Source organism: Dermacentor variabilis, chromosome 3, assembly GCF_050947875.1.
Source record: "Dermacentor variabilis isolate Ectoservices chromosome 3, ASM5094787v1, whole genome shotgun sequence".
Classification (NCBI taxonomy): Eukaryota; Metazoa; Arthropoda; class Arachnida; order Ixodida; family Ixodidae; genus Dermacentor; species Dermacentor variabilis.
This window is the reverse complement of record NC_134570.1, coordinates 98,183,769-98,206,294: the sequence shown is the minus strand read 5'-3', so window position 1 is coordinate 98,206,294 and position 22,526 is coordinate 98,183,769. Positions and strand designations below refer to the sequence as shown.

Genomic DNA, 22,526 nt, shown 5'->3' with positions numbered 1-22,526 from the left:
GTAACTTTGGCAGTATGTAAAATATTAATTTGCTCAATCAAAGGTGCGACTTAACAAGGAATTGCTGGACGCATTATCTGTAGCCGAAGTTGATGCGAAACGCACTTTCAAGAACGCTAAATTGTGATAGAGAATGTCAGATAAACAACTGCCTCAAAAAAACTATTCCTGAAAAAGCTTCGTACCTTCTTCCTCTCTCTGCACAGCTCGGAACTTCAATGTCGCCCAAGCTGAAGCCATGTTGCGAGAGGTAAGCCTTTCTCTGTCTTTCCCGCTTCTGGGGTTTAAGAGATGAAGACTTCGGTTTCCAGCGATATTGTTTCAAAAACATCTCTAAAAAGAACTAAATTATGAAGGTTACCTGTGGAAAACGCTTACAATGTGCAAAAAGTGAGTGAGTGAGTGAGTGAGTGAGTGAGTGAGTGAGTGAGTGAGTGAGTGAGTGAGTGAGTGAGTGAGTGAGTGAGTGAGTGAGTGAGTGAGTGAGTGAGTGAGTGAGTGAGTGAGTGAGTGAGTGAGTGAGTGAGTGAGTGAGTGAGTGAGTGAGTGAGTGAGTGAGTGAGTCAGCGAGCGCGCTTAGAGTGCCTGCGCACTGAAATTCAAAGATCGCATTTCATACCCAATGATACTGAACCTTTCACATATTGTTACTAAAGGCTGATCGAAGAAGCCTACGAGAGTAAACAGACGCTCAGCGAAGAAAATGAGAAAGCACAAAGCAAGGAAAGCCAGAATGATCTTTCGAACATTTTATTTGTCATTAGCACGAACTAATAGTATCAACCTTCATAAAAGAAAATTTAGGAACTTTGCTTCGCGGTCGCAAATCATCAAGAGGTCGCACTGCAACGCGGTCGGGCAGCTCTTCTTTTAAACAGCCCATGAAGGACGGATGCCTCAGCTTATGTAAGAAAACTTCATATGATGTCTGTTTATTATGACAAGCTGCATAATAATGAATAATTTTTGGGCGACACCCCGTGCTGCTGAGTTCATTTCCTCCTCCTCTCACGCAGAACCTGCAATGGCGCAAGCAGAACAACGTGGACGCAATACTGGACGACTACGAGCCTACAGAGGTAACACGTCATGTGTATCACACACTCACGATCTCTAGCTCGAACAACATCGGGCGAAAAAAGGGAGAGAGAAAGATAAGTGAAAGGCAGATAAGTTAACCGGGACTGAGCCTGGTTTGCTACCCTGCACTAGGGAAGGGGGCAAAGGGAGGAAGGAAAAAATTAAGAGGAAGACGGGAAGTCCAGTGCTGGTATCGCGACGTAGTGAATTCTCAGCGCTGTATCACAAGTGGTCGAGCAGTTGCAGTTGCCTTCAGAAATTGCAGAAGTGCTTTTGTGGCATTTTGCAACTGGAATATGCAAGACCATGGTCCCTGTGTTTTGTCCAACTTGAAAGGTCTCCCGTCTGGCTGGTTTAGACCAGTGCGGATGACCAGTTTTTCATTTTTCAAAGGGCGGGTAGCAGGATAGAAAGTGTTCTGTAATTTCTTCGCCACCACAGGCATCGCATTTAGCGTCATGGGTCATTCTAACCAAGCATGAACGTCCATTGGTGAATGCAACGCCCAGGCGTGAGTGACACAGTATACAGTTGCTTCCCTTCGAGAAAGACCACGGAACTTAAAGCATGCTTGCGGCAATGCTGAACACACCAGATGCGTTAGGGGTACTATATGCGTACATTTTTAACATACAGTGCGACTGCTTTCTTTTTTTAGGCACGAAATAGGCATAGTTACTTTCTTGGATGCAACACGCATGAGAGCCGCGTATCATAAGACAGCGCAGCTGCAACGTTCCATCATATGAATGTATAGATCTATCTAGTCTCAATGGTTTACTCCTGAGCACAAAAGAGACGCCCTGAAAGTGCGGAAGTTTCAAGTAACTTCCAGATGCACATGTTTCACGGTGACACATAGTGTATGTTCCTTCTGGTTGTGACAGTACTGGTCATATGCTCCTGGACGCGCTATTTGTCCACTGTAGGCAGGACCTCTGAATTGGTGAGCAAGACCTATGATGTCGTGTTAGCTGGCAGTGAGGTTGGCTGCCATCAGAAATAGGGCGCGCGGGCTTTTACTTCTGTTTGAAGCTGGTTTAATTAGCTATATTTCCCAGACTAATGATTGCGTGCAAATTTCGAGCACCGTCTCAAACAAACTCCTCAGATTTTTGCCACTTGTAGCATCCAAGGAACAGTAAACTTTATCAAACGCGAATACTTGAAGTCGCAATCACTAGAATACGTTGTCTAATGCTCTCCTAAATTTTTGCTTGCATACAGCTGGTCTGGCACACTCACTAAATTGTTCTTTTTGTGGATAATATGAGAAAGTGGATCATTGTTTCATTTTGTGTCATTAATTATCTAATTTTCGAAAAAGAACCTTAGAACACCGTTTCGCCTTCTTCGATTAAATTTAACTATTTCAAGTTTACTACCCTCGGGACCTCCAATCTTAGGCACAACGACCGAAACGTTCGCGTGGTCATCCAGGACTTTCTTGTGAGGTCTGTGAGATTTAGACTATGAATTCTGACCTCAAAGTTTTATTTTCGTTCCACCAAATTGAGTTCGAGTCGTATTTTCTTTTTCACTTAATCCAACATTTTCTTAAAGTCATTGTCTACGCAATATCCCTTGATTATAATCTACCTATAATTCTCAAGTTTTGTTCTATTCTTTTTTACATTTCCTAGCTTATTTTGAACCGCCTGGTTTTTGCCAAATCCCCCATAGTGCGTAGGTGCCACAAACTACTAGGCTCTGCATCGACATCTAAACTAGTGGGGCAGAGAGGCGCGTTGTTTGCCGACGAGACTGTGATTTACACACGAGTTTGTTTTTCTGCCATTCCAAAGGCTTCGCAAAGTGCCATTTGTAAATTAAAACAAAAGTGCGTATCAGTGAAAGGGTGCAACGAATGATGGTGATAATATAATATAGCTGCTCCCTCCTCATTACCTAAGTGCACGAACCCTGCGAAATCGTACCAACATATCTGTGCAGGTTCTTAAAAAATACTATCCTGGAGGCCTCGTGGGTCACGATAAAGAAGGATGTCCTCTCTGGATCATTCCTTTCGGCTACACAGACATCAAAGGTGAGAGGTGAAATTCGGAAGTCATTTATTTTAATTGGGTTCTGCTGGCTTTGACCGCGATGTTTGATGTAAAGAAAAAGCGCCGACACCGCTTGTTTAGTGTCGCCGAAAAGCTCAAGCCAGTTTCTTTTGTGTTGAACAAAACAGATTTGTTCATTCATTGCTAATTAATGCAGGAAACGTCCTAGCGGAAACCGTTACTTGCATAGGGGTGGTTCAGTTAGACGACGTTTGGGGGAACTGCTTGCACGAATCTATTGGGCAGAGCTGTATTGAATCTATTGGGCTTGTTGCCCGTCAATCGACATAACATTGACGCAAAGTTTGATGCCTCTACAAGCAGTAACAAGTTGAGATGAAGGAATTGAATCACTCTTGGAAGACTCGCTTTCGGTACTTCACCTACTCTTCGGCGCATGCACTTTAGTTTATTCCCGCTCTTTCCACTCGTAGAAGTCTCCCTGTACTTGCAGCTGCCAAAATTGCAAGCGCATGCTCGCAAGTTACGGTGCGCTGAATATTGATGGGTCGACGGGGGTTTAACGTCCCCAAGCGGCGCAGGCGCTACGAGAGACGCGGCAGGATGCGGATTAATTTTGTCTATATTAACGTGCGCCCCAAAACACCCCAACATGCCTATGCGACGTGGAATGGAACGCGCTGCGTCATGCTCTGCAAGGGAACGCCGCATCGAGCAAACCAGCATGGTCGGAGCGGATACTGAGGAAAGACCTTGCAAGTTTCAAGATAATTCTGGAACGCCAGGTCCCTTTCTTCATCGCAATCGTTATCAGCGCGATTTTTATTACTACATTTATCATGGAGGAGGAATTCCACTATCGAACATCGTTAGCGGAAACCGCATGAGATTGTTTACTATACTAAGTGGTTCTTAGCTCGACATACCAGTTTTCGTGCGATAAAGCTACTGGGCCAGAATGAGGCTGTAGGCGCCATCATTGGGATGCTTCGTTCAATGTAAAATGAAAGTAAACACCGCTTTAAGCGCCTTCAGTATCACGTTCGATTTTCCTTTGGCGAGATCTCTGAAACGTCGCCTACGTCAGGGGCGCAAATGCATTTGTATTCCGCGTCGCTAAGTGACTGCTTTCTTTTTTCTATCAAGTTTTTCCCACGCGCGATTAAGTCGGGAACGCGACCGCGTAAAGGCTGGCTACCGGCAGAGGACAAAGTCACTGCAATGCGAAACTGACAGAGACGTGCAGGTGGTTTTTTGAAAACAGTTCGCAACACGTGCCTGCTCTTTATTCAAACCACGGGCTGCTGGAATGTGGCCGTATAGCATCGTGGGACAGCTCGCACAAGAAAACAGTCGGATAAATGTCTGAAAGCTCTCGGGAATGTGACCGCATCGACAAAGCAAACAGTGCACAGCGCTTACTACTCGAACGCGACAAATTCCTTAATTAGGAAACACTCACGAGAACTTTTGTCTTTACTTCACAAGTTTCCCGGTTAACCGTTCGGTGAAGAGGTTTAGTCTCCAGAAAACCAGCGCTGTGTGAGGGAGAGAGAGGGCTCCTTGTGAAAAACACCCTCAAGCGGCAACCGCGTGGAACTTTTTCTTGCGTGTTTCTCTCGCGTTTTTTTTTTCTCGTTTTCTCGCTTGTCTAGGTGCACTTGACGTGCCTTGATTGCAGTGCTCTAATGACAGCTGAAGCACTGTCACATTGAAAGCCGTTCAGCCCCTTTGACACATCGGCACTGAAGGGCAACGAAGACGGACATTAGGCTCATATTATTTGGTTAATTTCACTCGCGAAATTGCACGCGTACGCCTTAGTGTTACCCTGAGCGGAGGCTTGGTCAGCCAGAAATGATGAAGAAACGAAAGTCGGGTTTGGTCTACTTTTCTTCACGAGAACAATGACGATAAGTGCACCTTCATCGGAGCTAGCAGGTAGCATCTCCGCTCGAGTCGTGCGTCGTTGAAAGATGCGGTAATGTTCTTTGTGGAGTCGTTTGGCTCTTGGGGAGGGACAAGTTATCTCAGTCATCGTGATTGACTTCTATGGTTCTATTGCTCAGTGCTCAGAAAGAGTCAACAATGTCCGATTCCTCAAAGAATTAAGTATTTCGAACCTCTTTCGAGCAGTCTTGACTGGAGGGCTACTGTCACTTATTCAGTTGTGTTGTCTTTAGAAGTCTCGACAAAGATGTGTCAAGATGATTTGTTGCGACGAAAATACGGGTAAATCATATCAGTCATGTTTAAATAGCAAGAAAGATCTAAGTGTCGTTTCTTCCCTCTGTCCTTTATGTCTCATTTGTGCAGGGCTCTTCTACTCTGTCAAGAAATCTGACTTTATCAGGCACATCATTCAGCAGCTTGAGTACAGCGCCCAGGATATGGCTGCGCAGACAGAAAAGGTGAGTTCCTTTCTGCATGGTGCTCTTTGCAAAGGTGACAATATTACACAAAAATCCCTTATGCTCGATATTTAGTAGTTCCCTGTGAACATGTGGGGATCTCGTGTAAAAGCGTTATGTTCCCACCTATCATATGGTGCATGCCCCATATGATCCCCATATACAGTATGTAACATACGATAATCCTACGCGAAAACCCTATGCTCCCATATCTCGTAAAGGAAGTCCAACGTTATTATGTAGAAACATACGGGTTTTTATATCGGATCTCTTTATGTTCATAATGCATTATTCATTGAATGGCAAAGGGCAAATGCTTAATTTTTTGTAAGAAAAGTAAGCTCACAAATCTTTAATTCTCTAGGAAATCATTCGTACACTGATTCACGCTCGCCGCTTAAATATGTCGGCTCTGCGCAGGGGAAGATGCAAGGCAGCCTCAAAAAAGGAGGCAGTGAGGCTGAAGAGTGTAGCATTATTTAGAAAAAGACAAGGTTGGGGGGCGAGGGGGGAGGTACTGCATGCTCAGTATTGGCACCGCTGAACAGCCCAGGCATGTGTAGGGGGTGACCTTCAGTGACCCTCTTTTGGATTTATCAGTGGCTTCGAGGCCACACTAGCCAAACAATAGTGCGACTTCTGCTTGCTTTCTACACGGTCTGTTGTTTTGCAGGTTTAACTTCTCATATCTCTTGATTTCCTTCTTGAATTCGTTGCATAGGCGCACGTCTTTCTTCAAGTACGGCGCGAAGCAGGAAAGTTTTTGCGTCGAAGGGAAAACGGCCTGGCAATGCTTACTATAAAATTACGCGACGAAACAAAAACTAAACCCCCACTTGTTATTCTCCTTGTCCGCTACATTCACTCATCGACAGGGACGTGTTTTCCGGATGTTTTAGGATCGCCTTTCAGGGGCAAAAGAAGTATAAATTGTAGCCGCCTTTCGAACCGGTCCAGTTTGGGCTTATGCTCGAAGCGCGCTTCGCAAGACTCCGCGACTTTCAGTCGTGAACCAAACATGGCAGAAGCAAGGCATGAGGGAAGGATTAGCTGTATTACTCACAATAAATTACATCTGTGAGCCATAAAATCGCTCGCAGTAACAACAGCGTTTCAATGCCGCGGAAATGTGGAACTGCTACTAAGACATGAACGAACATATATTCTCGAAATTCAACGCCGAAAGAAACACCACGTGTCGTGTGGTGGTGCCCTTATATATATATATATATATATATATATATATATATATATATATATAGATATATATATATATATATTGTTGCCAACCTGTCTCCGCGAGGGCCATAAAATGCGCGTGCCACGTTGCGTACCCTCAATGTTTCTGCGCCGTATTTTAGCAAGAAAGGGGCAAAATTACGATGGTCGTGTTCGCGAGAGTGTCGTCAACGCTGAAGTGCTGCCTTCAGCTTTGAATATGGTACTAAACTTGAAGTAGGCCTAACGCTGTATAGTCAGCCAGCCACGTCACCCTTATTTCGGCTATATTATTTTTGCGTTGAAATCACCAGCGCGTCCTTGGAAGTTGCAGTCGAAGAAAGCAGCCGACCACATTCTCCTGCAGCACGCAACGCATGAAACTTTGTAGCTATACGTCACGCTGATGGTTTTACGCACTGCCACATGGATGAAGAAAAGGTGCGCCGTGGTTTAAAGGCTTGAAGTCATGCAAGAAGGTTGAGATCTCACACATTTTGATGTCAGACGGGAGTGACGCAGTCTCCATCTTTCCTTTCTTTCTTTCTTTCTTTCTTTCTTTCTTTCTTTCTTTCTTTCTTTCTTTCTTTCTTTCTTTCTTTCTTTGTTTCCTTTCCTTTTCTTTTTTGTTACGACGTGGAAAGGTCGAAAGTGGGTTGACTGATGTCCGTCCGACCGTGCATGCTCTAGTGGATGACGACAACGATGCCCGCGACTAAGATTTGGAATGGAAAGAGGAAAAACATTCAAGGATACAAAATGCAAATTTCCAAGGTCGCGCAAAATTTTCGTATGTGTAATTAAGGGTCAAAGAGAGAAAATACTTCAAGGCCAACTGAAGGGAAGGAGCTATGAGATGATCGACTCGCGACCGAGTCAGCGCGTTCCACGAATATCAGGATGATGACGCTTCCCGTGCAAAAGAAGCCGCAAGATTAGCGCAGGGAACAAAAAAGAAAAAAGAACGAGTCCCTCAGGTGAGCCACTTATCGCAGAAAAATACTCGAGGCTGCAAAACGTGTAAGCCAGCTGCGGCAGGTTCTTGACGTCTGAGACGCACCTGCGGTGAAAGAAGGCTTTTGAACTGTTTGAAAATCATTGGCACAGTGTACATGTGACGTTCGATATCTGTCGATCGAGCGTCCGCGAAGCATTTAGTGAAGCGTCGGTGCTCGAAAGAGCGCCAGTATGCAGTCACCTAACCGTCACCTGCATTTTGGTATCACGTGCGTCCGCAGTTACAGTCTATGCCTGAACCATCTACACTACGGGTATCGGGAGTTCGGACGCGAGCACGACCGTCGCGTCTGATTCTTCATTTTTTTCTCCCACATTGCCCGGCTGCTTGCCCCGGTCATTCTCTTTCTTCACTCTTTCTCTCTTCCTCCTGTCTTTCTCTCTGTCGGTTGCGGTGTAGTTTTGATTACTTCAAGTGCGGTCACTCCCAGCATTCACGAGTACTTTTCTTGTTTCATTGTAGCTCGGCCGAGTCATAGAGATGCACAGCTTCATATTTGACCTAGAAAACTTCAACCTGAAACAAATTGCCTGGAAACCGGGTAAGTTACATTTGTATGACAACTTAAGGAGAGTTTTCGGGTGCGCGTTCAAACGTCTAGTGACCCTGAATGCCATGAACGACAAAGCATGAACGAAAAGATCGGGTATCTTTTGTTCTCGTTTCTTACGGATGTGTGCAGCGCGACACGGACGAGGGACAACGAGCGGACGACACAAGCGCCGGTGTCGCCCGTTCAGTTTTTCGCGACAGCTAGGTCGGCTAGAGAAGGCCGGTTTTACTGAAGCCACCATTACCACCGCTTGCGAAGGGCTTGCAAAGAAGATAAAGAAAGGCGATGCCCCTCAGCAGCAGAAACAAAAAGAAAGAAGTTAGCCGTTATTCCTCAAGCGCACCGGATGGGGCATGGACTGAAGAAAATTGCTAATAAGTATCAGGTACGAGCTGTCGTTTCCCTAAGGATTTGAAAGTAGGATGTGTAATCTGGTCAGCAAAGCTTGGCAGGCGTCGATAACTTCGTGTCAGATCAGGCACATGTGGAGGTTGGTCCCGTGTTGAGTGGGGGTGGTATACGCCGATGCCGCTATCGTGCGGCAAACTGTACCACGGACAGACCGGCCACTGCCTGAATGTTCGTCTTCGAGAGCACCACGATGCCATCAGGAATTCTACAAGCTCATATCTGGCGGCACATTCCGGGCGCTGCCAACGCCATCCCATGGGTCCCGAAACCAAAGTGCTCTTCAAAAGGGGAAATGAAACAAGCCGAGAGATAGTCGAGGCACATCACACGCATGTGAATTTCGCCTCGTACGTTAGTCGAACGTCCGTTTTGCTGCAACACAAGCAGAAACAGAATTTTTTCATGACCTGATTTCTCGGCACCCTTGCATTCCTGGTACGCACCGCGTGACCCAAGTGCGTATTATGGTTTCTCAGGCAATAAACTTTAAGGTGTCATTCAGCTCTCGTGTCATCTTTCTTTTTTGTCCCTCGTCTGCGTCGTGCTGCACTTATGCGTAAAAAATGTTAACCCACCAACTCACCCATCTCGCTGCGTTGATCTTTTGTTCGTCACTATTCGTGAAGCGCCACACAAAGAGAAAAACTGGTTTTTGAAAAAAAGAAACACAGGTAGTTTTGTCAGCCGTAAACGGCGTGTGGTCAACAGCAATATTTTCGCTGGAGCAGCGCTCAATATGGTCGACCAAAGGAAGAGCGAAAGACTTCGCTTCCACTGGGCCAGAACAACTACTCATTGAGCTATCACGAAAAAAAAAATCACATACAAATCTTGTAATTGAACATCTATTAGCGGGGACAGCGGTTTGACTAAGAAGTGTTGCGCTTGCTACACAGTATGAGACACGCAGGGACACAGCCCACCGGACCATCGAATGCTGCACGCGGCTGCCCGATGCGCACCCGTCTCACAGACTACACGACACTGCAAAAAGCTACAGCACAATGTACAGTTGCGCGATTTGTTTGCGAAATGAAGGTGTTCGACCTCGAAACCCTAGAAAAATCAATGGCAATCCACAGAGAAATAATGTAAATAGTTTGCTGTGAAAGCTTTTCTACGTACAAGTTTCGTTTTGTTTACGAGGGGGTGGTTGTGTCATGACGCACAAGATGGTCACGTGGTAGCAGAGCATCGTGACGCGTTGGCACTCTCTTTGGCTCTCTCGGTCCTCTCCTATGCAGCCGCTCATTGCGCTGCTAGCCGTATGGAGAAAAAGAGAAAAAGAAATGCACTTGCTGAAAAGCAGAGAGGTCGGCTTGAGCTTGTCAGTGCACTCAACCTGCACCACTTTTTAAGCTGCGCGTCCCCTCAGACGAATTCTAATGATTTGCGGGGGTTACGTTGGCGCTACTGTTTCCTGAGTGTAACGAGAAGAAAATGTCTCTTTCAGCTCTTGACATGATCATCAACCTGGTCACAATGTATGAAGACCACTACCCGGAAATGCTCAAAAAGGCTTACGTCATAAATGGTAAGCTGTTTCACTGACCCTTACGTATTCCATTCAGGGAACTGTTCGGGGATGTTAGAATTCCAGCCCGTTCATTTGCGGGTTTTGAGATGCAACAGTTGGTCTCAGAATGTAAGACCCCGTGGCAACTTCACAGAAATACTGCAAGATGTTCCCCCACGAGGATGTTCTCTTTCCCAACGTTTAATGAGTCGGTCCTGTCAATGCTGCTGTGTTCGTAATATGCTCTAGCTTGTTTCTTCGTTGTATGCTCTCCGCCGAGAGCATCGTCTTTTTTTGGGACACTAAATGGAAACACTAAAGCCGTTGTCAAATAAAGTATTCACTAAAAACTCAATTTCTGTTAATTTGTCGCAAGGAGGTCGGTAAAAGAAAATATGTTCAAAGTTTCTGTATTATTAATGTTACAATGAAATCCCAGCGCCCTGTACATCACTATTACGTCACATCTTTCAACCTATTGTCTCGTATTCGGGCCGCGCGGGCGCGGCAAATTCTTCTCGAAAGTTGCTAAGCTTTTATTGATTGGCTCCTGTAAAACATATTGTATCCCACCTTTATCGATAAACAATGAACTAGACCCGAGTAAACGCCGTCAAAATCTGTGACGTCGCGGTGGGCTGGTGCGGGAACGTCATGGCGGCGTTGACGCGCGTCTTTCGTGTTTGCGTCTCTGTCGGCTCGCTCAACGTCCTCCCACAGTAACGCCCGTATTCCCTGACGGTCCTCCACTCAACCGAGTCGGGCACAGTGCCGCCCCTTGACTGAAATAGACACTACGCTTCTCATGAATTGCCGGGAACCACCGAAGAATATCACTGACAAATTCTGCCAAAGAGGGGCGCTGCCGCTTAGTTCCTCGAGTCGAGGTGGAGAGCTGAACGCAGGAGCATTCTAAAATAGAGGGTTAAGCCTAGCCATCTTGCTATCTACAATGCGTCATTTTCTAATACAGCCCAGCTTTATTTTCTCTTTCGGGTCTAGTTTGGTTTCCTTTATATTATCAATTTGGAAAACCGTGTTTTTTCTCTCTCTCTAAATTTCAATAGCAATGGCTTCGCAACCACTTCATCGCAATCGCATCACCAGTTGGCACATGTTTAAACAACAGATGGTTAAATTCTGAACGAAATGAACCGAGAGCTAACGATGAGCAAGAGACGAACTAACGAATGCCACATCTCTAACCGCCTCCTACGTTATGTCTGTTTCAGCGCCCAAGATCTATCCTATCATATACAACATGGTGAAGCCATTCCTGAGCGAAGAGACAGCGAAGAAGATACACGTGTTCGGCAAAGGTAAAGCGAACCCACTGAGAGTTCAGCTGTGCACACAACAAAACATTTGCTGCCCTTAGAGTACTGGCGTGTGACTATGTCTGATGTCTTACAGCTTCAGCTCAGGAGCCCCTACTAAATACATACGAACTGAGAAGTCATTTTTCTCAGCATGCACTGCGCCGATTTTGATGAAGATTTAGGTGAAGCTTTATATAATGATGATTTGTAATTTAAGAGTACATAAAATCTAGCAGCCGTATAAGGGGAATATTCAATTTATTTAATCAATATGCTTAAACATTCTTGAGACCATCAAAATGAAAAAAATACTAAAGTATGAAGTTTACAACTTTGCGTAAGTCAGCCAGAAAAAAAAACGATACTACAATTTTTTAAAGATGCCCTCAACCACACTTCTTTGAAGCCTCAAGAACACCTCGCAATGAGTCTGGTAGCTGCCAGGAATATATTGCCGAAATAATTTAAAAAAAGAAGAAAGATCTAGTACGAGCGTAGGTATACTACGAGCGCGGTATTTACCTTTCCCACTCTCCCTCAACGTCTTCCGTTCCGAAGGAATGGTGCAGTGCCGGCGGCGGTAGGGTGCCGATTCACCACTTACGGCGTTACGGCAAGGGGAGGGGGAGGCGCTGTGTTGACGGCATACGCAGCGCACGCAGCTATACGCCTGTCTACGCACAACTGTATGTGCGCGGCAAGGCTGCACAGTGGGCGATCGTGCGCTCCAGCCATGGGCGTGCGATGCGTGGTGCGCACCGGCTTTGTCCTGCACGGATAATGGGCAGGTCCGAATTCGGCACATTGTAGCGCTCGATACGAAGTTCAATGCGATGCTCAATACGAAGCACGTCTTAGCCAGGAGTGGCCGGGACTAAGCGCGCCCTGGCGTGCGTCCCTTGTAGCGGATGACCGCTATTCGTGGCCAGGCGCGGCAGGCATAGTGTGTGCGTGTGCCTGTGTGTGTGTGTGGGGAGGGGGGTGAAGCGGGGGCTTAAGCTTGACGTAGATTGAGACAAACTGAGTGTTCCCGACTGAGTCGAAATTAGCGTGAGCAGACGATCGTCGGCTCATCCTTCTCGATTGATGTGATGCGAAGGGTGAGGAGAAGGCTTCTGTGGAAACAAGGGTGTTTGAAAAAAGGCGACTTCGCGCTCCGCTTTGCGAGCCCGATGCTACCGCGCACGAGTGCAAGATTTGGCTGAGATGTTCAAAGCAGCGTATACGCAATCTGCGGAACGTGTGTGTCGTTTTTCTTCGCCAAGCTCAAGGTGTCGTTCACGATAACTTTAAACTTCACCTAATGATATACAGGGTGTCCCAACTATCATGCACCAAGATTTTAAAATGTAATAATGCCACGTAGGTGGACACAACCAAGGCAACGTTGTTTGCCGTCGCGTGGAGATACTCAATTTATTTATGGTTTTGCATCCTGTCTGATTGCATAATTGCTCTTACTTAATTAATAAACTGCTCAAATATTATAATTAGATGAAAAGTGTCAATGAGGAAATTGTAGAGTGACATGAGAAACTCCCGATACAGCTTTCTGTTTCTCAATAATTGCTATATGTGTTTCCGAGCTTGAAAGAAGCCCGCGAATAGACACAAAGTGCCTCGAGCGGCCAGTCGCGTGGCAATTCTGGCAACAGATTCTTCAACCAGGTCCACAACATAACATATAGTACTGTTTTAACACTGTCTAGCCATTTCTATATTTTCACACAAATGAAGTGTTCTATTTCATGTTGGCGGAGAGGCTACACGACATCGAGCTCTAGCTAGGCTTTTTGTTAGAGAACGCAGTTGAAAAATGTGTACTGTTTTGACCACCTGTGCGCACCGAAATGTCTAACGCGTGAGTTTAATAGCAGTGGCGGTCAAAAGCTTGTTTCATGCAATTTTGGTGTCGTTTGTGGCAGCTATAATCATCTTGACTCGTCCCAAAAAGTATCTCAAGAAGGAAGTTTTATTTGTCTGCATCAACAATTTGGTCTCATATACCTTATATAAAGAAGAGCGCAAACCACGTAGCACAAACAAAGCGTCCTCAAGGATGCGAAGATGTTTATTGTGCGTGTTGTGTTCTTTAACGGAGGAAAATTACGTCGGTTGCCAATCGAATCGTGCAAGAATGTTCGCTGGATATTTTAAATTCCAATAAGATTTGACTGCTAAGAATAGACTGACGAAACGCTGTTCTTAGGGGTGTAAACCTGCAAAACTATGCCATCGAAGGCACGGCTTGCACTTTTGAATTATAAACAGCTGTGCCTACGTAATTAAACCAGCAGAAAACGACGTTGCGAAAAGAAAAGAAAAAGGCTGGGAAGATTACGCAGATCCAACGCACACGTTGGAATCTATTTGAAGCGAAACTTAGGTGGAGCGGTTATTTACTTACTGTACAACTAACAGCGATGCCTACAGTGTACGTCTGCTTTCATCCTATGCAGTGTGCAACCCGATGCAATGTTTATGCTTATCCACCACGAAGGTCACAACTTCCGAGTCGTACAATACGTACGTTTATGGTTTACCCGGCCACAAGCTATGCTGAAATGTAAACGCCCAAATCAGGCAGGTGCATAGTGTGGGACGTCGACTCAGCGATGTCACTAGGACGAAGGCGATGGTGAGACGCTTGTCAAGGGAAAGTTGGTGATGACGGGTGCAGTATTTACAGTGAAGTACGAGGCGCAGCTAGCTGCATTTAAGTATTCTGTACCCCTTGTGACAAATTCGTCGCACGCCTATTCTAGAGGATTAGCCAAGGACGGGCGCAGGACCAGTGCACCACGCGTACTGAATGGCTAAATCAAGGAAAATGGGGTAACTCGAGGAATCCGTCGAATTTAAATAGCTATTCCATTAAGAGGTCACTGTGCTTTACAGATATCTGTCTACATGAGGGGCACTGCAAGCTCACGTTTTATGTACGCATATTCTTTTTATTATGCAAAACACAAGTGAAGTAATCGGCGCAACTTTGTCCGTTAGCATACAGGAATTATAAAAGCGATTCTGCTGGTACTTGACGTCAGGTGTGTGTAACCTACGCATAACAATCCAACAAACAATTACACACCGAGATACCGAGAGGACCAAGAAGCACATAGCAGTCACACCAAACCCGGGTGGGTATAGGCAAAAAAAGCGTCGCTTCAATATCGAAGGACCACGGAATTACGTAGCAGAAACTTTTTGTGACTCATAACTTGTAGTTTACGTTGTCTTAATAGCTTTGTAATATTTTAGCGCGATAGCATTAGATGTGGACTACACACACGCTTTCTAGGTATCCGGGTGTGCGACAAAAAATGTGAGCCGATCCTGAAGGCAAGCGCAGTCTAACACAGCGTTTCAGAGCACTGACTGTCACGAGGGAAGAATGTAATAGACTGGCCCTCGACGCAGAAGCTAAAGGTTTCAAGGAGCCACTTTGGCACAAGAGAAGCGTGCGCGTGAGCATGGCTTAGGGCCTAGAGCAGCTGGGCTGCTCTGCTGGCAAACAGAGATTCGATTCCGTCCACCAGTCACGCATTTCTTTGTAGCATTAGAGGCACACTCGACCCAATTTGTAAGTTAAGGAATCCGGCACTGTTGCGCATGTGCGAGAGCGTCACAGTGTTCACGAAACCCGCGAGCTTGCAAGACGCGTTTCGATTGGGCGAAATGAGAGAGAGAGAGAAAAAAAAAAGAAAACGCCCGTGTGTTAGGTGCACGTCAAAGAACCCCAGGTGGTCAAAATTATTGTGGAGTCCCCCACTACGGCGTGCCTCATGAACACATCGTGGTTCTAGCACGTAAAATACCAGAATATAGACAGCCGTCTTCTGCGCGCAGGCACGCGCCTATACGAGAACGAAGTTGTTGAACACACAGTTACGACGACAGCGAAACGCACGGCCGTATGTAACAACAGCCTTACAGTTTTACAGCGACAGAGACGCATACGCGATAAAGGGCACAAGCAAACATCGGGCTGCTATATTCGTCGCCCTTAGCTGGTGTACCTGCGCATCTATAAAGATTGCAAGGCAGAGAAAACGGATAAATGAAATGTACGTACTGTCTCTGTAGCTTTAGCTAATGTTTTCCGTCGACTACCCACTCCGTGCTCACCGTCGTGGCCGAAGTAGTAGCCATGCATGCGGCTACAGTGGCCTTGGTAAACGAGCGAGCAAACTTCGTTCAGAAGGGCTAAATGGCGGCGCCCCCGGATAAGGTGTTCAAACAGTCTATATCGAAAATGTTATTCCCTTCCTTCTTCAGAAAGCGAAATCGCATGAGATGTGAACTCGTAACGTTCCTGGAAGCGAAGCGTCAGTTTCAATACCACACGCTTTCTATACCACTCAACCTGGAAAATGTTGCCGGGAATGAGGGACGCTTAGTAGAGCTCTATTTTTGTGGCATTTACGTGCAATAGCAGATAAACAAATGCACATAGTGGAATTTCCTACGTGGCATATTGCTTTTAACCAAAGCTACGTAATTGCATGGGAGAACACTCACAATGCGAAATTCTACCAGATGCTGCAGTTGCTTAACCGAATTATATTAGGAAAGAAAGTGTGCACATTGTCAATGGGCGCTACAGTCAAAAAATCTCGTTCTCATAAGGTTGCTCTGAACAACCACAGTCACTCCACGGTGGTATTCTGTAAGAGTGCACCTAGTGGACTTACTATCCGTTTCAACCACCGCTTATTGGCTCGGGCCGCTCCTCTTCAACTCGCTCGCACACAACTCCATCGAATCAGTACATCAACAGCGTCCGAAATGGACAATCCGCTAGGTTGAATCTTACAGAATACCCCACCACGACTGGGAGCTGTATCTTTGAAGGCGATAGCTTCCTTTGGAACATTTCATATTAGCAGAGTTGAAAAGCACATATCCTGGCCCTTGAATATTGTGCCTGGTGGCACACATCGGGAAGATGAAGGAAATCAACCCACTACATACAATGGCATACAATAAGCAATAATAATAATAATAATAATAATAATAATAATAATAATAATAATAATAATAATAATAATAATAATTTAGAGGACGCTTAAGCTTCGCCTTTAAGAGTGGAACGCGGTAGCATTCAAAGACCCCTGACTAATTTTCATGCTTCCTGACAACTGCAGCGTATGTAACCGTAACGTTTACCAGAACGACAGAAAGCTGAGCTAGTTGGTAAGGATTCATTCTGCAAAAAAGAGTTGAGGCGTGCAGACAGGACATAAGAGTAGAGAAGTACACAACACGAACGCCGCCACGTTTACGAGGAAACGCTGGCGGCGAGCGCTATGCACGAAGGTAAGCTTTCTCCTAGAAACGCGGCCTCTCGCGTGGGTCGATCTCCTGTTATTACAGAGAAAGCTTTACTAAGCGCGTCGAGCCGAGTTTCGCCGTCGCCAGCAATTTGGCCTTCATTTGACCGCAGCTGCGCCGTAGCCTTGACGTGACTCGCCGCGCGAAGCTCCCCCGCTGCCACCGCCGGCTTGGCGCATGCGCTCTCTGCGGCTGGGTCGCCGCCTGACCACGTGACTCGCCGCGCGCCTGGCGAAGAGGAGCGCCGCGCTCGCCTAGCCTGTGCGAGCTTGGCCATGGATGAGAGCGAGGCTCATAGCGCATGGCTTTGAGCCGTCGTCGCCAAGCGGCGTCTGACCACACCCACGGATATCGCCCGGGGTGCTGCTTCACAGGAGAGACGTATCACCGGCGTCTCACAGGTGTCTCATCGTCGAGATCAATGTAGTGACCGCGTTCGCGCCCTGTCCGTTTGTGCTTCGACGATGTGGGAGGCTGCTTTGGCCAGCTCGGAGCCGGATGTCCAGGTACGGCTAACGATCTGGGCAGCGGAAGTCGCCGCCAGGCATGATCTGGTGGCCACGACCGGCGGCCTGAATGCCACCCACGGAACGGCGGCATCATAATTTTCTTTTCTTTTTTTGGCCTTCACTAAATAAAGTTTGTACCACCACCTGCGCATGTTCGGGGCGTCTCTTTGCATGTCTAGCACTTGCGCTTTACCTGTGGCACCTGTGGTACCTGTGGCGTCGCACCGTCGAATGGTGCGTGTCTACCCAAGCCTAATCGCAGTCATGTCTAGCCACCGACCTAGGCACAGCCGTCAAACATGGCTTAACGATGATTGCATACCTAAGTATAATAATTACAGCTAAATGAAAGGGTAACTAAGTGAAACCACGGGCGCTATAACGTAAAGTTATGCAAAACATTTCTATTCAAATTCTGCAATCAGCCCTTCACAATTGGTCGAAAAAATTTAGGGCCAGCCCCCAGTTCACCTGTCTGTCACGCGATGTCACGAAAACCGCGGAAACGCCTCTTCTGATATGATATCTGCACACTGATTACGCATGGTTAGGCCAAGAAAAGAAGCATTATTATTTCTGATTAGATGCTTTTTTTTTTGCCATTAGCCATCTGCTACTGGTCAAACGTTTTCGGGCTGCGCCCACTTCACCTGTCTGTCACCTGACGTCCTATAGTGACCTCCTACAAACGAAGAGAGCTTTTGATTGGGCTACTAAGACAATGCTGCGGCTCACCGTCAGGTGCATGCGTCGGTAGTTGCGTAAGTTTGACGTTAGATGATTGGAATAAAACAAGCTTGGAATAGTTTTACGCTATAGTGCCCCAAGACTTAACCAGGCTAAACCAAGCTTTCGCTTTACATATGGTTAGCTTAGATATATATATGCCGCAGCCAGTTTTTTTTTTTCGCACTTTTAACATTTCAGTCTGAGAAGAGCTAACATAAAATATATGCGCTGTGTGCTTTTTTTTCTCATTACATTTGATTGTGGGCTGCCGCTCTCAAAATTCCGAGGAATAACTTTGTCAAGAATGAAGGCCAAGGTATAAGCAACTTCGGTGGTATAAGAGTGGTTCGGTATGCGTGGTTCGGAATTTGGTTCAAAATTCTTTTTGCCGGAGCGATGTCCAACTCTGTACGCCAGACGCCATCGGCGACTTTTCTGCGACACGGGGCCCTTAACGGTTAAAAAATAAGCGCAACCGCCTACCTTCCCACTTATTGTAGTGAACATTTGCACACGCTATTCAATGTTGCAGCACACTTCCAACCAGAAGTGTTTCAAGGTGCATGCGACGCATTGTAAACATCATTACTTTGATCAGTAGCTTTTCTGCCGATGTACTACCTTGGCGTACACGATTGTGCACACAGCGCCTGAAAGGGTTGTAGCGACAAGCTTTCTCCCGCTCTCTCACCCGTATTCGTGGTCGGTGGTTGGTGATCGTACTTTTCACCGCCGATGCAACGGTGCCAATGCAAAAGGCAGGTGATCTCGCGCAACCGAGCTGCGGGGCGTGTCCATCGCCGAACGCCAACGGTAAATATATCAAATTTAAATAACGTTTGGTGCGAACGTATAGTTCTCACAAACTGATTAGTTGTGCATATGGCACTGTGCTGGCATATCAGCCCCTTTGCTGGTACTTGCACTCAATGCGCATATACCCTTCGTATACATATCCGCAAATGCATTTGTCGCGATACAGGCCGACATAGCAGTCGACAGCAGCTGCAGTAACGAAAAACACGGGGACGTAGGCAAAGAAAGCTTCGCTATACAAAGAAGCGAACATCAACCCGTTCGCTATCGGCGAGCTGCTGCATTCGATCCCCTATCTCGGGGACGACCACCCAAAGTCACAAGATGCCGAGAGCAGCTTGAGTTTGCGAACAAGCGAACCACTAAAGCGACGTTGCGGTATATAGCGGATGGAACACAGTTAGTGAACGTACCACTATTTCGAAGCGAAGCTCCTCGGTATAACTGAATATCCCTGGATAAGCGTGTGAGCAACTGTGACGCGAGAGGGATACAATACGTAAATGCATTTGGATATGCGTCGTACTGCTCTGCGCCAAACGCCTCGCCTCACCATTTTTCCTTCGACAGTCATATCTTGCACCGCCTTCTTCCTCGTCCCGTGACTAAGTAGACGTCTCACACGGCGCATCCGCCTGACCTTGGTGTTTGCGTTTCGGCATAACTTGTGAGCAGTGTAATGCATAAGCATGAGCACTGTATGAAATTATAGTTGAGACTGTATGCTTTGTAAACGTTGCGTGAGATTACATGCTCCATAGAATGAAAATAAACACAATTGTACGCACAGCCGCTAGCTTTATCTATCTGAATTTTCCGCTTCACATAGATTATATGACGCGCATTGAATGCGCTTATTTTCTCGTTTCTGTCTTTTTTTTTTCTTTACGAGAACGAGCGCGCAGTGGGCCTCACCGCTATTTCAGAGGAGCCGTTCGTTGTCGGATGAACCATTTATTGAGCACCCGTCTGTTCTGATCTCGCGCCAAGGTTTACTTCCATTGGCACGTTCCGCTTACTACACGCGGCAGCATACGAAAGCGGGTCAGTGTGGACGCGCCCGCGCAACTGAGTTTCGTAAATCCTTGTACAAGCGCGTTTAACACCGCTACGATAGGCACTCAGTAACTAGCGGATGGCGACTGCCGATAAGCCAAAGCGCACCGGTCTTGACCTAGTCTTCCTATCGCACTCGCGCGGTCAGTTACGTTACGCTGGGAGATCGGCTTTTTCAGGGACAACTTCGAAACGACAGGTCGGAGAGGCATCGCTTGCATAGGGCGTGCGTCTCGCTAACGCTCGTTCACGCGAGACTGCATAATTATGAGGCCTTACTTTTCCAAACTCTGTTTACGTTCAGGGACAAATGGATTCACGCGCGATAACCGACCGGTGCCCGCGTGCGGTTGCACTTTCCCACAACGAGTTTCGGAATGGGAAAACTGCGGAGAGGCTCAAATACTTCTCGGCCTATAGGCATGCAGCCTGGAGCTTGGAACTTCACTGCTACAAGCGCGACACTCCAATGCACTGTGCGCCCATCCTTTGTATGGTGCACGATTACGTTATGAAATCAGCGTAGTCTTTTCACGATCATTGTAAGCCCACTTTTGAAATATTGCTTTGAAGTAGGGATATTCTTTTTTTTTTTTTTGCTATTTGAGCATTCCACAAAAGTCACGAGGACGTCGACTGGCGCCACGTAAAGTAACAGCTCACCGGTTGGTGTTTCCACACGACACTACTGTTTATGCAATAGAGGTTGTGACACAGAAGAGCTCATTTCGTACTTTAACGAAATGCTTCTCAAAGTTTCAGCCATCCAGCGTGTAGGTCGACAAGGAGTGGCATTGTGCAGGTTTAGGTTCGTTTCAATTAAAAAGGCACCAAACCGGGTGCGGAAAACTTCTCTTGTTGGAGTCATAAATGAAAACATCCTCTGTATTTAAGGTTTATAGTTTGTTTAGTATTTACGGTTTGTTTTAAGGTTTAAGGTTTGCGCATTATGTGGTTTAGATGTTAATGAGTGTTTGCAATCAGCGCACGACTGAACTGATGTTGCGCAATTATAACTTGGTCAGCTTAAGTACAAGGTATGCATGGCTCAGCGCCATCCTTCGTTTTTTATGCTTATTTAACGGGGATCGACGTGCAAAACGCCGCGTCATGCAAAGCATGTTGCCGCAATTGCCTCGCACTGCATTTAGCTCACTCTGTGAATAAACGAGCATCTAATGAATACCGTGTCTTTGGAACTCGTTCCCATTCACCCTGTGATTATACTGCGCAAGTACTGTCTTTAGGAACAACTGTGCTCAGACATATACTCCAAGACCATCTGTGCACATGTCAAAAGCCACCTCGTAATCTTGATGTCGAAAAGAATGTTGCTCTAGGTTTTTCGTGTTCAGCGTCATCTGTTTAGTCTTCTAAGAAAGCAACTGAAAAGTTCGCTTGGGTTCTTCGTTGTTGATGTCACTCTCCTTCCGCCGCCTTCTGCACGCAGACAAGTGGAAAGAGGCCCTTCTTCAGGACATCGCTCCCGAAGAGCTCCCTGCGCACTGGGGCGGCACCATGACGGGACCAGATGGGGACCCGAGGTGTACGCACATCGTAAGTGTTGCAGTAGGTTGAACGCGTGTAGCCAGTTTATGACGTTGCAATCCACAGAACGACGTGGCATGGAATGACTGTGAAGCCATCCGCTTGCTCCGTTGGCGTCTCGTGGCAGTTAGCTGTCAAAAAAAGCAAAGGAAAACCAAGGAACTGACCCTTACGCAAGGGAGAGAGGAAGAGAGAAACTTTAGTTGGATTATGGTGGGTTACCTTGAAAAAAAAATTATTAGCACTACATGTGCCCTTACATGTGTATCTGGATATACCTGGTTGTTATAAATACCTGGCTATCCTTCCCTTAGGACGGAGAGCGTAGTTTAGGGCGCCATTGGCCCGCGCCCCTCTAGGGCCGCATTGGATCAGACAATGCCCCATTGTAGTTCGAGTCTATACTAGCTTGCCCGGAGACGACCACATTTATTTTTTTTTTTTTTTTGCTAACTGCCTACTTGGGCAAAACCAGTGGATTCTTATGGGAACATGCTGAATGAGCTTGAAAGTCGACAGTTCCATCGTCGGCACTGTAGAAAACTTCTTAAACGTTATCGCTGTCTGTGAAACTCCGTCGAGCAAAGAAACTTCAGAATCGTCGCTGCAGGGAAAAAGCGGCTAAACATTTCACTTGAAAATTTTGTGCACGTACGCGGAATGCCATCTATGCGCTAAAGAAGAAATAAAATTTTTTTTTTCCACTTTCGGATGCGCTTATTTCAGATCGTTAATATGTAAGTCGTCTCTCGCTGCAGGCTGGCTCGTGGTGGCGCCATATAGCTGCGATTCACTGTGGCGCCCGGTGCCGTGGTAGAATGGATGCACGAAGGGCTTGGAAAGTTTCTCCTGAGGAATCGGAGACGCGTTTATGGCGGGATAACTGTTAGTGCCACCTTTCGTACATATCCCCTATGATTCACCACTGCCACAAAGTTGGCATTTCATTTTGCGAGACTAGATCGCTTTTTGACTCATTCG

The 22,526-nt window shown here is 46.5% G+C and overlaps 1 protein-coding gene across 1 annotated transcript in view; it reads left to right on the top strand.

Moving 5' to 3' along the window:
• LOC142576086 (SEC14-like protein 2) overlaps window positions 1–22,526 on the top strand; it is a 104,428-nt gene that overhangs the window by 70,073 nt on the left and 11,829 nt on the right. The window contains exons 3-10 of the mRNA XM_075686023.1: window positions 207–250; window positions 1,017–1,079; window positions 3,034–3,127; window positions 5,424–5,518; window positions 8,217–8,295; window positions 10,172–10,252; window positions 11,467–11,553; window positions 21,448–21,554. Of these exons, the coding sequence (XP_075542138.1) occupies window positions 207–250; window positions 1,017–1,079; window positions 3,034–3,127; window positions 5,424–5,518; window positions 8,217–8,295; window positions 10,172–10,252; window positions 11,467–11,553; window positions 21,448–21,554 (650 nt within the window). The remainder of the gene's footprint in view (window positions 1–206; window positions 251–1,016; window positions 1,080–3,033; window positions 3,128–5,423; window positions 5,519–8,216; window positions 8,296–10,171; window positions 10,253–11,466; window positions 11,554–21,447; window positions 21,555–22,526) is intronic.